Consider the following 16322-nt stretch of genomic DNA (forward strand, 5'->3'; position numbering starts at 1 on the left):
GGAAAAGCCAAGCACCAAGCAAAGAGAGCTGGGATCAATTTCAGTTAATTTTCTTCAATGAAAACAAATGTAACCAGCCATCTTGAATACAGATTAGGTTGTTCTACAGCCCTGCTTGACTCAACATTTCAACCCCCCCGACCCCCCCACACACACACTTACGACACACACAAATACATACACAGGTACACACACTCATATTTATCTTTTTCTTCCTCTCTCTCTCTTTCTCTACCTGTTTGTCTCTTAGCCTTTCTACCTCTATATTTTATCTATTTTTCTCTTACACACTCAATCTATCTGTCTCTCTACCTCTACACACTCCCCTCTTCTCCCTCTCTCTCTCTCTAACCTATTCCAGTTCTTTCTTTCTAAATATACAGCCATTTATCTTCTCGGATTGAAACACACACACACACACACACACATATATATATATATATAGAAAAAGAGAGAGAAAGAGTGATTTGCACTTAAACAATCTTACCTCATCCTTCTCTGTGTGTATGCTCTTCAATATACTTGTCCCTTACAAACACCTCATTACAGCCACATTCTGTATGCCCCCACATCTCTCTCTCTCTCTCTCTCTCTGCATCTATCTCCATGCCCAACCTGTATCTCTTTTATGCTGGGCCTATATCTCTTTTATGCTGGGCCTATCTCTCAGTACAAGCTACATCTATCCATAGATTAGGTTTGCTAGCTATCTTCCTTTACACACACACACACACACACACACAAAGTCTTTTTCTATGATTTCTATGTGACCATATCAATGTGTCTACCTATCTATCAATCTATCTATCTACTTATCTACCTACCTACCTATCTATTCCATTATGTCACCCTCTCTCTCTCTCTCTCTCTCTCTCTCTCTTTCTATCAATCTATCAGTCTGCCTATCTATCTGTCTGTCTCTCTGCCTATCTATTTGTCTGCCTATCGATCTATCAAACTGTCTGTCTGTATATCTATCTACATATCCATTTATCTGTCTACCCATCCATCCATCCATCCCTCTCTCTCTCTCTCTATACACATATATCCATCTATCTGACTGTATGCATATATGAATGTCTATCTATCTATCTATCTCTCTCTCTATCTATCTCTGTCAACCTACCTACCTACCTATCTCTCTATCTATCTCTCTATCTATCTCTCTATTTATCTATCTATCTATCTAATCTATCCATCTATATGCATGTAAGTCTTTCCCTATCTCCCACCACTACTTTAAATATCTAATCTCATTCATTTGATTGATAGTACCATCTCCTCCTCTTCCCATCCTTTCTCACAACCACCCCCTTCTCTCCCTCCTCCTCCCCATCCTCTGCCATCTCCCTTCTGTTCCTCCATTCCAGTAGTGTGTAGGTATGTGTGTCTATGCATATCTGCCAGTGCCCACTGTGCGTGTGTATGTGTGAGAGTGTGTTTGTGTGTGTGTGTGTGTGTGCATGTATGACTGCTTTGAACGTGCATATGAATACATGCAAACAAATGGCAATGTGTGTATGTATGTGCATGTGTGCAGAACTGTGTGTGTGCTTAGAGAATGGAGGAGGTGGTGGTGCTGGTGTGTGTGTGTGTGTGTGTGCATATATTTAAAGTGTGTACTCATGAAAGGTGTGTGTGTGTATGCATGTATGTATGTATCTATGTACATGTTGACTTTGTGTGTGTGTGTGTGTGTATAGAAATGATATAGAATGGTTACAGTGTATGGTGTTGTCATACGTGTTCCTGTATATATATGAATGAAATTAGCAGTAAATGTGTGTGCATGCATATGTATACATAGATAGAGAAAGAGAGAAAGAGAGAGAGGGGGGAGAGACAAACATAGAAGTGTGTGTGAGTGTATGAATGAATTTTTTGTGCGTGTGTGTGTATGTATGTATGTATGTATGTATGTATGCATGTATGTATATATATATAGATATTCTTTTATCTGCTTCAGTCATTTGACTGCGGCCATGCTGGAGCACCGCTTTTAGTCGAACAAATCGACCCCTGGACTTATTTTCCATAAGCCTAATACTTATTCTATCGGTCTCTTTAGCTGAACTGCTAAGTTACGAGGATGTAAACACGCCAGAATCAGTTGTCAAGTGATGGTGGGGGGGGGAGGGGACAGACGCACAAACATATACACACACACACACACACACATATATATATATATATATATATATATATACAACGGGCTTCTTCCAGTTTCCATCTACTAAATCCACTCACAAGGCTTTGATCAGTCAAAGGCTATAGTAGAAGAGTAGAAGACACTTGCTCAAGGTGCCACGCAGTGGGACTGGCCCCAGAACCAAGTGGTTGGTAATATGTGTGTGTGTGTGTGTGTGTGTGTGAATGAATTCTTCGTGTGTGCATGTAAGCAGGGTGCGGATGGGAAGGGGGTAGACAAACAGGGCTCAATTTAATTTGGGGACTGACTGGTATGATGAGTTGTAGTGCCGTACAGCCCGGTGGTTCCCAACCAGGGACCATATGACTCTTGGAGGGTCCATGTATGAGGGGGTGGGGCTGAAAAACTTCCTAGCTTTGGGTAAACGAAAATACAGGGTGATCAGTTAATAACGGTTTTATTCAACACATTCCCCTCTCAGATTCACACACTCATTGCAGCGGTCCTTCAGTTTTTCTAAGCCCTGTAAAAAGAACTTGGAAAGTTGGGCCTCCAGCCAGGCCTTTCACAATACTCTTAAAACCAGGAACTTTGCAGCAACCTTATCATCATCATCATCATCATCATTGTCGTTTAACGTCCGCTTTCCATGCTGGCATGGGTTGGACGATTTGACTGAGGACTGGTGAACCAGATGGCTACACCAGGCTCCAATCTGATTTGGCAGAGTTTCTACAACTGGATGCCCTTCCTAATGCCAACCACTCCGAGAGTATAGTGGGTGCTTTTACATGCCACCGGCACGAAGGCCAGTCAGGCGGTACTGGCAACGGCCACGCTCAAAATGGTGTATTTTACGTGCCACCTGCACAGGAGCCAGTCCAGCGGCACACACACACACACACACACACACACACATGAGGCGGGGAGTGGAAAAGTTCTTGGCTTTGGGTAAAAGAAAATACTGGAAGACCGGTTAATAATGATTTTATTCAACATATTCCCCTTCTCAGATTCACACCCTTATTGCAGTGGCCCTTCAGTTTTTCTAAGCCCTGTAAAAGAACTCGGAAGGTTGGGCCTCCAACCAGGCCTTTCATGATACTCTTACAGCCAGGAACTTCTTAGCAGCCCCTTGGAAGATTTTGTTAAAATTTATCTGCAATAAGTTGGTTATGGTTCTAGAAATACACAAAATACTGAAACAATTTCTTTTATACGATTCCTAATTAATAACTAATTATACAAACGTAACAGGATTCTTTTTATATCCATAGAATGGCCATAGAGGTCCAGTTAGGGTAAAACAGGGATAAAAGGGGGTCTATGAGCAAAAAACGGCTGAGAAGCATTACAAATTCTCTAAAAAGCTGGATCTTTGTATGATTATGTGACAGCAGTTGCAGATGTTGTTGCAACAAAGAGCTGTGCATGCAGCTGGCATCCGCAAACGCGGAAGAGCGATATCTGAGTGGATGGATGGATGGATGGAGATGTCACAGCGCCAGCAGAAACTGGTCTTGAGAGGGTGCTGATGATACAGATGCCATTTCCCTGGTGTTGATGTGGTGGCTACTAAAAATAGCCTCGTTTATGATTGTCCACCATAGTCACAGCAGTTGCAGATATTGCATCGGCGTTACGGTCTCTATGAAATTTCTGCCATTCGAGTTGAAGCATACTAATGCAACAGAGTCATTGCTACCGATTACACATGTACACATACATGCACACACACAAATACATACATACTGACTATATCAACGCGTGCAGTCGCTAATGCACAAATGCACATTATAGTTACAATGCATACAAACCAGCAAATGACGATGAATATTTGCATATATCTCCATATGCAGTGCCACAGATGCATGTATATATTGCAATTAATATAAATGCATACACACAGACTCTTTTTGTACAAAAATGCATGCACACAAGCATATACATATGCACACACACACATATATATACTAGTTACCTTTACAGAAAAATGTGCATATATATATATGTGTGTTTGTGCATGTATACATATATATAAATGTGTATGCATATATATATATATATATATATATGTATGTATGTATACACATTCTTCAATGCAATCATGAGACATGTATATGCATAAATGTACACACATGTGCAATTAGAAATGCTTGTATGCGCACACAATTACATATATATGCATCTACAGACATGCCTGTATCTATATACATATGTATGTATATCTATCTATCTATATATATATATATATATACACACACACATATATATGTATATCTATGTATCAATATATCTATCTAGCTTTATGTGTGCATATATGTGAATATATAAATATATACACATGTATATTTATGTATATCTGTCGATCTATCTATCTATATGTATGTATATATATAACACATATATATATATGTGTATGTATGTATGTATGTCTATCTATCTATTTACATAGTCTCACACTTATGCAGATGTATTCCTATAGGTATGTACAATGGCAAACACACATATGCACAATTACAAGTTATAAATGCACAGATGCACAGCCAGATGCTTCAGTACATGCACAGCTACATGAATACACACATACACACACACACACACACAATCACTGATGCAGTTATACACGGCTGCAGATGCATGCACGCACACACACACACACACACACACATGTGCGAATGTATAACCACACATAACCTAAGATGCATCCATAAATGCACATGCATTGCTGCCCACGCATATGAATGCACATATATTGCGTTGACATTTCTAGGTCAAGTTAATTACAGCTGTTGCTGCAGAGTGGGCAGAGAGGATGATATGACGATGACGATGATGTTGATGATGGGCATTGTCCAAGTATGGGGGGGGGGCAGACGGCGGGGGGGAAGAAGCATAAGGCCTCAGAGGAGGGGGAGAAGGAAGAGGAGTAAGAGCAGTGAGTAAAGGATCTTGTTAAAAAAAAGAAGTGTCGGATGAGAGAGAGGAGGAGGGAGAAGAGGATAAATGTGAAGTGTAGGGTGGTGGTGGTGGTTGTGTGTTGTGGTGTGGAGGAGAAGGGGAGGAATAGAGAAATGAAAGATGGTCGTGGGGGTGGGGGTGGCGGTCATGATGGAAAGGAGAGGGAAGAGGGATAAAGGAAGAGGAGCGATAGAGAGAGAGAGAGAGAGTGGTAGGAGTGAATAAGAGAGGAGGAGGGAGTTGAAGAGTAGGGAGGGGGATGAGGAGGGCAGGAAAAGAACAGGAAGAAAAACTGACAGGGAGAAGAAGATAAAAGCAGAGGAGGAAAGAAACAGATGAGAAGAGGGGGAGGAGGAAATTGAGGAAGAGAAAAAAGAAAAGGAAGAGCAAGAGGGAGGAGGATGAGAAAGGAAGAGAAGATAAGGGAAAAAGACGAGGGAAGAGGAAGAGGAAGAAGTACACTAGTCATTATTGTGGGTTTAATCAGGATGTTGTTGTTGTTGCTGTTGTTGTAAGGAAAGGAGAGTGGATGCAGGCTTGGCTATGTGGTCAAGAGGTTTGCTTCCCAACCATGTGGATCTGGGTTCAGTCCCCCCAGTGGCAAACGTCTTCTATGATAGCCCATAGCCCTGAGCTGACCAAAGCCTTGTGAATGGTTTTGGTAGAGGGAAACTGAAAGAAGCTCATCACACACACACACACACACATATATATATACATTATAATATACAGATGTATGTTTGTATGTGAATGTGTGTGTATGTTTGTATGTGTAATGAACACGTGTGTGTTACTCTTTGCCTTGATATCACATGGTCATTGTAAACAAGCATCAATGTCATACAAGAGGTGTCCTTCATTTCCATGTCTAGTAACGAGGAAACATTACCTTACTTGGAAATGGAAGGGCATCCGGTGCTTGAAAATCTGCTTCAATGAATTCTGTCTGACCCAGGCAAGCATGGAAAAGAGGTTGTTAAATGATAACGAAAACTTGTGTCTGTGTGTCACTTAGTTTCAACATAATGTGATGCTTGTAAGTAAGTGCCACCATCATACAGGTGGTATTACTACCTTGCCTGGAAACAGGTGGGGGTGGGTGGCAACAGGAAGGGGGTCTTGGCTGTAGAAAATCTGCCACAAGATATTTCCATGATATAAGCAAGTATGGAAAAGTGGCTGTTAAAAATGATGATGATGATGATGCTGATGACAATGATGATGCTTCCACACAGTTTCCGTGAAACTAATTTCACTCACAAGATTTGATCTCACCTTAAGCTTATGGTAAAAGACACTGGTCTGAGATGTCCTATAGCAGGATTGAAACTGTTGCTTCGCGATTGCTTCACAATTGCATACACACACACACACACACAACTATACACACACTCATGTGCACACTGACAGACATACATATATTCTGATGCACATACATACACACACATACTGCTTCTCTCTCTCTTTCTCTATCACATACACACACAGATTCACTTCTCTCAAGTACACACACACATACACACAAAAAGATACCTTCACACGTCACAGGAATAATCAGACACTTACACACACACTCTCTCTCTCTCTCTCTCTCTCTCTCTATCACACACAGACATACACACAGAGAGATTCTCTCCTTGCTCTTTTACTCACACACACACACACACACAATTCTTCACACTCTAAAGCATTCAATCAGTCTGACCACATCAGAGCTCCTGTTACCAAGGTAACCATGTCCAGAGAACTGGCTAGACTGTTGTCCAGAGACAGTTGTTTTGGTTCTGTACACTGACCAGCCTAGTGGTCAGTTAGCCAGATGGCTGGTTGACCAGTAGGTTGGCTGGAGTGGACAGTCAGCCTCTGTCCATCCAACACCACCACCACCATTGGTCCTACTTCCTGCAACTCTTGCAGTGGAATGACACTTACTCCCCCTCTACCCACCTTTTGACCACATTTCACAACACACACACACACACACTCTCAAACACATACACACACTCAGACACACATAAGATTGATTTTTATACAAACCATGCTATTTCAGAATAGATATATAAAATAGGATGACGACGATGACGACGACGATGATGACGACGATGATGATGATGATGATGACGATGATGATGATGATGACGACGATGATGATGATGACGACGATGATGATGATGATGATGATGAAAGCCAGTTATAGTATAAATAGGAATGGCTATTGTGATGATGATGATGATGGTGATGGTAATGATGGCAGGGATAATTATGATGATGATGATGATGGCCATTGTGATGGCTGTGAAGACCATGTCAATACAATATACAATCATGCCACCATTTCTTTGTAGCTAGGGTGACCAACACTACCACCATTATACAGCAGGAGCAAACATGTGGCCCCTTTCCAGCAATCAAATCACCCCTAGCTTCATCCTGTGCAATCCATCATCCCCTATCAATGGACAAATGGGGTTGCCTCTAAGAAGACCCAGTTTTGCACAAAAGCAACCCTTAAACCCCTTAACCCTATAAGCTAACAGGGAAGGCTATAACACAAGGGGACGTCCACAGAGATAGTACAGGGAAAGAGAAGCACACGCTGCTGAAGGAGTGCCACAGAGGTAATACTGAGGGTTTCGGCAGATCACCGTGAGTGACCCACAAAGATTGTTCCTTGGTTCATGAGCTGAGTTCAAAATTTGTTGAAGTAGATTGGGAGTCTGTGAGAAAATCCATAAAACTCTTTTCATACCAAACCTCCAAAAACAACGTGGTTCTGTGACCCCAAACTTCTGGTTTTAATGTAATCTAAATTAAAAACCTTTCTTCAAAATATCATGTTAGTTTATGGTCCAAACCCAGGTTTAATCGTGACAAAAGTTTTTCCTGAATTCTTCAGTATTTTCAAAATGAATCAAAACAAAGGCCCCTTAATTCAACAGTGCTATGGTAAAAAAAGGGCTAAATAAAAAGTGGAGGTCCTTTGTAGTGAAAAGATTAGAAATTTTGCTTTGGAGGGTCACTCGATCTCCTAGAAATAACAGCAATAGAAGTCATTGTCAGCATAGAATGTTAACACTGTTATGGCTAGTAATTAAGAGCTATTAACATCACAAATGAATAATGACCTTGTAGCAAGTAACAAGAGTTAGCACTACTGTGGCTAGAAACAATGTAGATAATGGTAGTTAGCAACAGCACAAAGGTTAACACCAGTGTGGTTAACAAAAAGAGCTGGCAACAACAACAAAAAAAAAAATGCTAACGTTGCCATTGCAGTTAGCAAAAATATAAGAATTAACACCGTTGCAGCTTGCAACAGCTCAGTGGTGCTTAGCAACAGTACAAGCGTTGTTAACACCACAATGACTGGTAGTAATGCGGAAGTGGTTAGCAACAGCACAAAAACTTAACGCTACTGCTGCGAGCACAAATGCATTAGCAACATCACAAGAGCTAGAGCTGTTTTGGTTAGCAACAATGCAATAGTTAAACGCTGTTGCAGCTTGTAATGATGTAAAATGGTTAGCAAAGAGTTAGCAACAGATGAAGAGACAGCTTGGAAATCCCGTAAAAATCAGCTCCTTTTTCTCGTGTCATATTGCTTTCCTCGTCAAGACTTGGTCTGTCCACTAATAAACAAGACGGCACGCTGCTGCTACAACTGCCAAAAGAGACTCGATTATCAGCCGAGGAAGACTCTGATGGAATTGAATTGAATAACTTAAAAACCGGTGCCATCACTTGCAGCAATAACCCTGTTTACCAAACTTACTGCAACGAAGCTGATGCACACCAAAGCAATTAGCAACCCAATTTAGAGCAGCCGTGCACATTAGCAAAGATCCTCAAGCCTTCATCATCAACAGCGATACAATCATAGTCATCAACACCTACATTATACAGCCCCCGCCCTCCTACTGGCCTACACCCCTAAAGTCAATCAACATCACCCAGCAATAATGTACTTTAACTCTCACCAGCACTTCAACCACTGCTGCTGCTGCTGCTACTGCTACTACTACTACTACTACTACTACTACTAATAATAATAATAATAATGGTGGTGTTATAGTGCTTTCTGCAAGACAAAAGTTACAATTCCACAAAGCAAAAAGGAAAAAATAAATAAATAAAACTCCCCCAGTTAACATCATTATCGTCACAATCACTATTATCAACATGACCCCCTACACCCTACTACTACTACTACTACTACTACTACTGCATCCATCACTACTGTCATCATCATCATCATCGTCACATTACCAGCATCATTTAATCATCAACATCATCATGTTAATGTCAAACAGAACTACCACCATCACCATCATCATCATCATCCCAATCATGACCACCATGTTGCCTACAACCACCACCATCACTATCACCATCAACACCACCACCACCACTACCAGCGCTGCAACCATCATCACCAGCACCAGCACCACCACCATCACTACAGAAACTACACAGCACCACAATTGCAACCATCACCACCACTGCCACCGACCACCACCGCCACTACAGCCCAATCACCTATTTATCTAATTGGTCAATGTACTGGAATGCTAATAACTTCTCTTTCAGGGAATGATTGGATTTCGAAAATTGAATTAAGTGATACGTAGAAGGAGATGGGCCTATGGAATAAACTATCTGGATGGTTCTAGAATCTATTTCAAGCCAGCATCATCATCATCATCATCATCATCGTCATCATTGTCGCTGTTGTTGTGATTAAATTGTTAAGCTGACAGAAATGATACAAGAGCCGGATTGAATGCCTTGTGGTATGTTTGTGCGTGTATACACACACACATACACACACACACACATATATATATATATATACACGCACACACACAGATATATATATATATATACACACACATATATACAGTGCCCCAGCATGGCTGCAGTCTAATGACCAAAACATGATAAAAGAATATAAATTTTATATATATATATATATTAAATATATATTCTTTTATCCTTTTACTTGTTTCAGTCATTTAAATGCGACCATGCTGGAGCACCGCCTTTAGTCGAGGAAATCAACCCCAGGACTTATTCTTTGTAAGCCTAGTACTTATTCTATCAGTCTCTTTAGTCAAACAGCTAAGTTTCAGGGACATAAACACACCAACAACAGTTGTCAAGTGATGGTGACAAACAGACACAAAGGCACACTCACATAAAAACACACACACACACATATATATATATATATATATATATATATATACACACACACACACACATGATGAGGACAAATGTCCGTCAAATGTAAATAATGAACAGTAGTGAGGTCACCAAGTAACTTTGCAGGACAAGGTCCCTCAACTTGTGGGCGAGTGGTATTGAGGGACAGAAAGGGTGTCTTGCAGTAGAAGAGGAATATGGTTACCTCAAATAGGGGGAGAAAGAGAGAGAGAGAGGAAAGAGAGAAAGTGGTGAAGATGTGATGGGGGAAGAGAGGAAGGGGCCTTACACCCAAGTTACAGGGGTGGTGTATATAGTGAAGTGGACCAGGGATCGGAGAGGGTGAGTGGGTGGGTGAGTGAGTTCACAAGATTTTGAAAGGAGAGGGGGAGCTAGAGTGAACCCCTCCCCTCAAAATTGCTGGCCTTCAGACTAAATAAGAGACCATTATGAAGCTAAACAACTAAAAATAGATAAAGGGCAAAGGGCATCTGGCAGTAAAACAATGCCTCAATAATATAGTCATCTAACCATTTCTGGCCTGAAAAAAACAGACCTAAAATAAAGAAATAAACAAAAATGATATTGTAAAAAAAACAATCAAACAAAATCTTACCTTTTGCACATTCATCGCTTTTTATGATGGAATGGTAATCATCCTCGGTGCTACTGCTGTCATCGACTGATTCTTGAGCAGATGAGCTCAAATAACGGCTGGAACATATACTTTGCAATGGGCTGGAGAAATTCCTTGTAAGGAATCTTGATGGTCTTAAAGCCTGGTCTTTGGCTGAACAGTTGATGGACCGGTAAACTTCAGCTGATAAACAAAGAAAAAGAGACAGTTATATATGGATGGATGTATATGTATGTGTGTGTGTGTGTGTTTTTTGTGTGATTTTCATTCATGCTCTCATCATCATCATCGTTTAACGTCTGCTTTCCATGCTAGCATGGGTTGGACGATTTGACTGAGGACTGGCGAACCAGACGGCTGCACCAGGCTCCAATCTGATCTGGCAGAGTTTCTACAGCTGGATGCCCTTCCTAACGCTCTGTATGTGTTTGTTCATGTTTTGCAAATCAGTCTTATGTCTGTCCTGAGTTTTTGCAGTCATAAGAATCTACTTCATATGGTCACTTCCTAAACTGCTAGGTCAAGGGGACATAAACAAACCAACAGCGGTTGTCAAGCAGTGGAGGTGAGGGAGATAAAGAAAAAAAAACACACACACACATAACAGGCTTCACTAGTTTCTCTCAACCAAATCCACTCACAAGGTCGACAGAAAAAGACACTTGCCTAAGGTGCTATGCAGTGGGATTGAACCAGAAAACATGTGGCTGCAAAGCAAGCTTCTTAACCACACAGCTACCGTATAAGAAGGCAAAGGCTGTTGTTGTTTAAACCCAGGTTAGTCCAGAATAAGCAAACCTATGATGTCTGCCGTCTCTATTTGTATCATTCATTTTTAAGGCATAATTTAAAGGAGATTTGGCTGCCATTTCTAGCAGGCTAAACAACTAAATACAAGCTCTATCGTTGTCTCGTTATTCTGAGCCAAGTCAAACCTCATTCATCCGATAATCAAAGACACTCCAGATTCGACGATCCAGTTTATATATATATATATATAAGTATTCAAACATTACTTAATGTGACACTTTTTTTTTTCTCTAAGACAGAAGGGTGTAATTTTAGGGGAAGTTGACTGCTATTTCTAGCACATCGAACGATCATGTGCGGCGATGCCCTTTAGCACTGTGTCAAGGAGAAAGCGATACCGACTACACATAGTAAAGCTAAGGGTAAATAGGTATTTGTTATTGTTGTTGTTTAGCCCTAGGCTAGCCACGACCGAGATGACCTATGATCAAAAATGTCCCAAACATGCGTACACCGCATGTGTGTGTGTGTGTGTTTTATGGCAGTATGGTATGATTTGAAGGAGATTTAGCTGGTATTTCTAGCAGCTCGAGCGACTGCAGAGGTCGATAAATGGGACTTAGGGAAAGGTTATATATACACACACACACATATATATATATATATATATATATATATATATATGTATGTATAGCGGCGTAGTTGAGTAGATCGGTTGTTTGGTTGGTAGGCAGGTACTTTGAAGGGTAAATACGAGCAACACGTGAGGAACAGGACATAGATGGATAGATAGATAGATAGATAGATAGATAGAATGGAACAATATAACCGATCAACAGAGTAATTAAATAAAAGACGCAAATACATTCTAATAATATCGATATTATATATATATATATATATCTTTCTATCTATATGTAAAGGCAATCTTTCGGTATCATCTCCGAAGGGTTACCTGTGTAGAAATACGTGTATAAGCGTGTGTTTGAAATGTTTGTACGTGTGTACGAGTGTGTGGTAGGGTGTATCAGGTCTACAGAGGTTGTATGAATTGATAGTATAACGGAAACATTCATAAATATTGAGAGATTCCACTCCAGGTGAACGGTGTCCGTAAACTGGTTCCTGTTCTTCAGGGGAGCTATTTTAACTTCGGTTCTTTTTTATTTCTGTTAGATCTCTATTTCAATGTTTTTGCGAATGTGCATGAACGTCACAGAATCATATCACCCTCCCTCTCTCCTGTTATAACACGCACATACATTAGTGATAATAAAATATTAATAAAAGACCACATACTCCTTCACCGTGGTGCTAAACACGTGTTTATATGGGTGTGTATGTATGAGATACATACATACACACACACACACACATATATATATATATATATATATATATATATATATATATATATATATATATATATATATATATCAGCATATATGTATATATGTGTGTGTATAAACGTACATGATTTTATAATTTAATATTCAGCGGCAGAAACAGTTACATACATAGGTAAAGTTTCGAATCTGTCCATAAATGACCTTCCATACAAAACGGAAGGGGCCACATAGAAATTACATGCTGGAATCCCTCAAATATTCACAATTCTAAATTATGGTACTTTATTGTTTAGAAATTCTACTATAAAACTGTAATTAACTCAGTTTAATTAGCCACAGTAATTACAGATTCCCTCGTTGTCTCAATAACGTATTTATTCACACTACACACGTGTGGAATCCCTGAACATCGACAAATATTCCAAGGTATGGTGTTTTAGATCTATAAAATATACAATAAAGAGGTTAGTTTAATTAATGTTAGTTAGTCATTTAAGTAAAACGATCATTTATTTGTAAATTAGGTGGAGAAATGTAGCATTTCGTTTCTATGTGGTTCCTTTCGTTATGAACAGAGAAGCTGGTGTTTAATTACAGATTCGACATCTTTACCGATAGACAGAGAGATGAATACACAGACAAACTAGTGAATGGATGGATCGAAGCGTAAATACGGTCAGATCGTGTGGTTATTTGCAATTAAGGTGTTAAATAGAAAGAGAGAGAGATGGAGGTACACAGAGAAGATGATGATGGTGGTGGTAGTGTTATTAATGATGAGGACAAGGGGATATGTTATGTGTTTTTTTTAATGTCCTTACCGACAGAGTGAGACCTAGTGGCCTTCGTGTGCAGGGCAACAGTTCGTAGAGGACGCACACAGGTTGATAATTTTCTCATTGTTAAACAACGGTAGAACGGCGGAAGAACACATGTACGGATAGAAGTCGCCATTTTCATACAGCCTCTTTCTGAGATATGAAATGACCTCTAAGAGGTCACACGCAATTGACAAGGATTGAAACTGCAATCAGCTGAGTGATGGCAGATTTATTTATTTCTTTTTAATGAATGAAATGTATGTGTGTGTGTGTGTGTGTGTGTGTGTGTGTGTACATCCACGTAGCAATCTTTTACATAAAACGCGTTTAAAACTTTTCTTCGGTGTTGTTATTTATGCCCTGATGTATATGTGTGTATATAATGTATACAAGGAGGGGTGTGTATATGTCAGTTTGTGTGTCTGTCGGTCTGTAAATATGTATTACTCTTTTACTCTTTTACTAGTTTCAGTCATTTGACTACGGCCATGCTCGGGCACCGCCTTTAGTCGAGCAAATCGACCCCAGGACTTATTCTTTGTAAGCCTAGTACTTATACTATCGGTCTCTTTTGCCGAACCGCTAAGTTACGGGGACGTAAGCACACCACCATTTGTTGAGGGGACAAACACAGACACACAAACATATACACACACATACACACATATATACGACAGGCTTCTTTCAGTTTCCGTCTACCAAATCAACTCACAAGGCTTTGATCGGCCCGAGGCTATAGTAGAAGACACTTGCCCAAGATGCCACGCAGTGGGAGTATGTATGTATGTATGTATGTATGTATGTATGTATGCATTCATTTATGTATGTATGTATCTGTGTATCTATGAGTATGTATGAATGAATCTATATATGATTATATATATGCGTTTATGTATGTATGAATGAATGTACGTAGTTATCAGGGTAGGATTAACCATTAAGCCAGATAAGCAACTGCTTAGGGCATAAAAGGGAACGGAAGGGGACCACAGAAATGGTTTATAGCACACAAAACAAATTACTTTTAAACTTGCTCAAATAATATTCTAAGTGTACATTATTTACGTCATTTACATTATTTACATTCGACGGATATTTGTCCTCATCTTGTTTGTTGTTAACATAACGTTTCGGCCGATATATCCTCCAGCCTTCATCAGGTGTCTTGAGGAAAATTCGAACCTGGGTTCTCATTCCTAAGGTATTTTTCGATGTTGTTGTTGTTGTTGTTGTTGTTATTATTATTATTATTATTATTATTATTATTCAGGTCACTGGCTGGAATCGAACTCGGAATCTTGGGGTTAGTAGCCCGCGCTCTTAACCACTACGTCATATGCCTGATGAAGGCTGGAGGGTATATATCAACCGAAACTTTGTGTTAACAACAAACAAGATGAAGACAACTATCAGTCAAATGTAAATAATGTAAATAATGTACATAATTCCTCATCTCTTAAATATAGAACTGTATTAATATTCTAAGTGGTTGACATGATCGGAAATATAACTTCGAAGTATTTATGGTGTCATTGTGAATTCTGAGTTCGAGTTGCATCGAGATCAGTTTTGTCATTCATCCTCTATCTTCCTCCACACTCGTAAATTAGTAAGTAGCTTGCTTACGAACCACATGGTTCCGGGTTCATTCCCACTGCGTGGCACCTTGGGCAAGTGTCTTCTACTGTAGCCTCGGGCCGACCAAAGACTTGTGAGTGGATTTGGTAGACGGAAACTGAAAGAAGCCCGTCGTATATATGTATATATATATATATATATATATATATATATATATATATATATATATGTGTGTGTGTGTGTGTGTGTGTGTGTGTGTTTGTCCCCCCCCAACATCGCTTGACAACTGATGCTGGTGTGTTTACGTCCCCGTAACTTAGCGGTTCGGCAAAAGAGACCGATAGAATAAGTACTAGGCTTACAAAGAATAAGTCCTGGGGTCGATTTGCTCGACTAAAGGCGGTGCTCCAGCATGGCCACAGTCAAATGACTAAAACAAGTAAAAGAAAAAGAAAAAAGAAATATCAACGCTATCCACGGATTTGGAAGTAATTCACGTTGTGGCTTTCATTCATCGCAATGTGTTATTTTACCTACTTTTTGTGAACCATTTAAAGAAAAAAAACCCCGTCTAACGACAGCAAAATCGAAACCCAAAACCTAAACGAAAGCAGCCGACACCCAAACCCCACAATTGAGCCTTAAAAAAGCATTAGGCATTCGAATGTTACTATCTGGATGTCAACCAGCTTTTGGACATTATTGCAAAAACGAAAGGTGCCGGGGAGGAGAATGGCGGGGGAAAGAGAGAGGGGGAAAAAATGTTCGAAAAGGATCAGATGTTATATCTACACAGTTAGATGGAAAATGCCAAGAAATGAGCGGGTTTTAGATACATAGAATTAATGGCATGAAGCTTATGGCATGATTGATTA

At 39.9% G+C, this 16322-nt stretch overlaps 1 protein-coding gene across 1 annotated transcript in view; it reads right to left on the reverse strand.

The window, feature by feature from the left end:
* Positions 1-14010, reverse strand: part of LOC106869264 (heat shock protein 75 kDa, mitochondrial-like) — a 108679-nt gene extending 94669 nt beyond the window's left edge. Inside the window, exons 1-2 of the mRNA XM_014914931.3 lie at positions 13870-14010; positions 10929-11132 (exon numbers count right to left, since the gene is read on the reverse strand). Coding sequence (XP_014770417.1) covers positions 10929-11132; positions 13870-14008 — 343 coding nt within the window. The 5' untranslated portion in view covers positions 14009-14010. The remainder of the gene's footprint in view (positions 1-10928; positions 11133-13869) is intronic.
* Positions 14011-16322: the final 2312 nt, after the last annotated feature.

The sequence above is a fragment of the Octopus bimaculoides genome, chromosome 13 (genome assembly GCF_046866305.1).
Source record: "Octopus bimaculoides isolate indiv1 chromosome 13, ASM4686630v1, whole genome shotgun sequence".
In the NCBI taxonomy this organism is placed as follows: domain Eukaryota; kingdom Metazoa; phylum Mollusca; class Cephalopoda; order Octopoda; family Octopodidae; genus Octopus; species Octopus bimaculoides.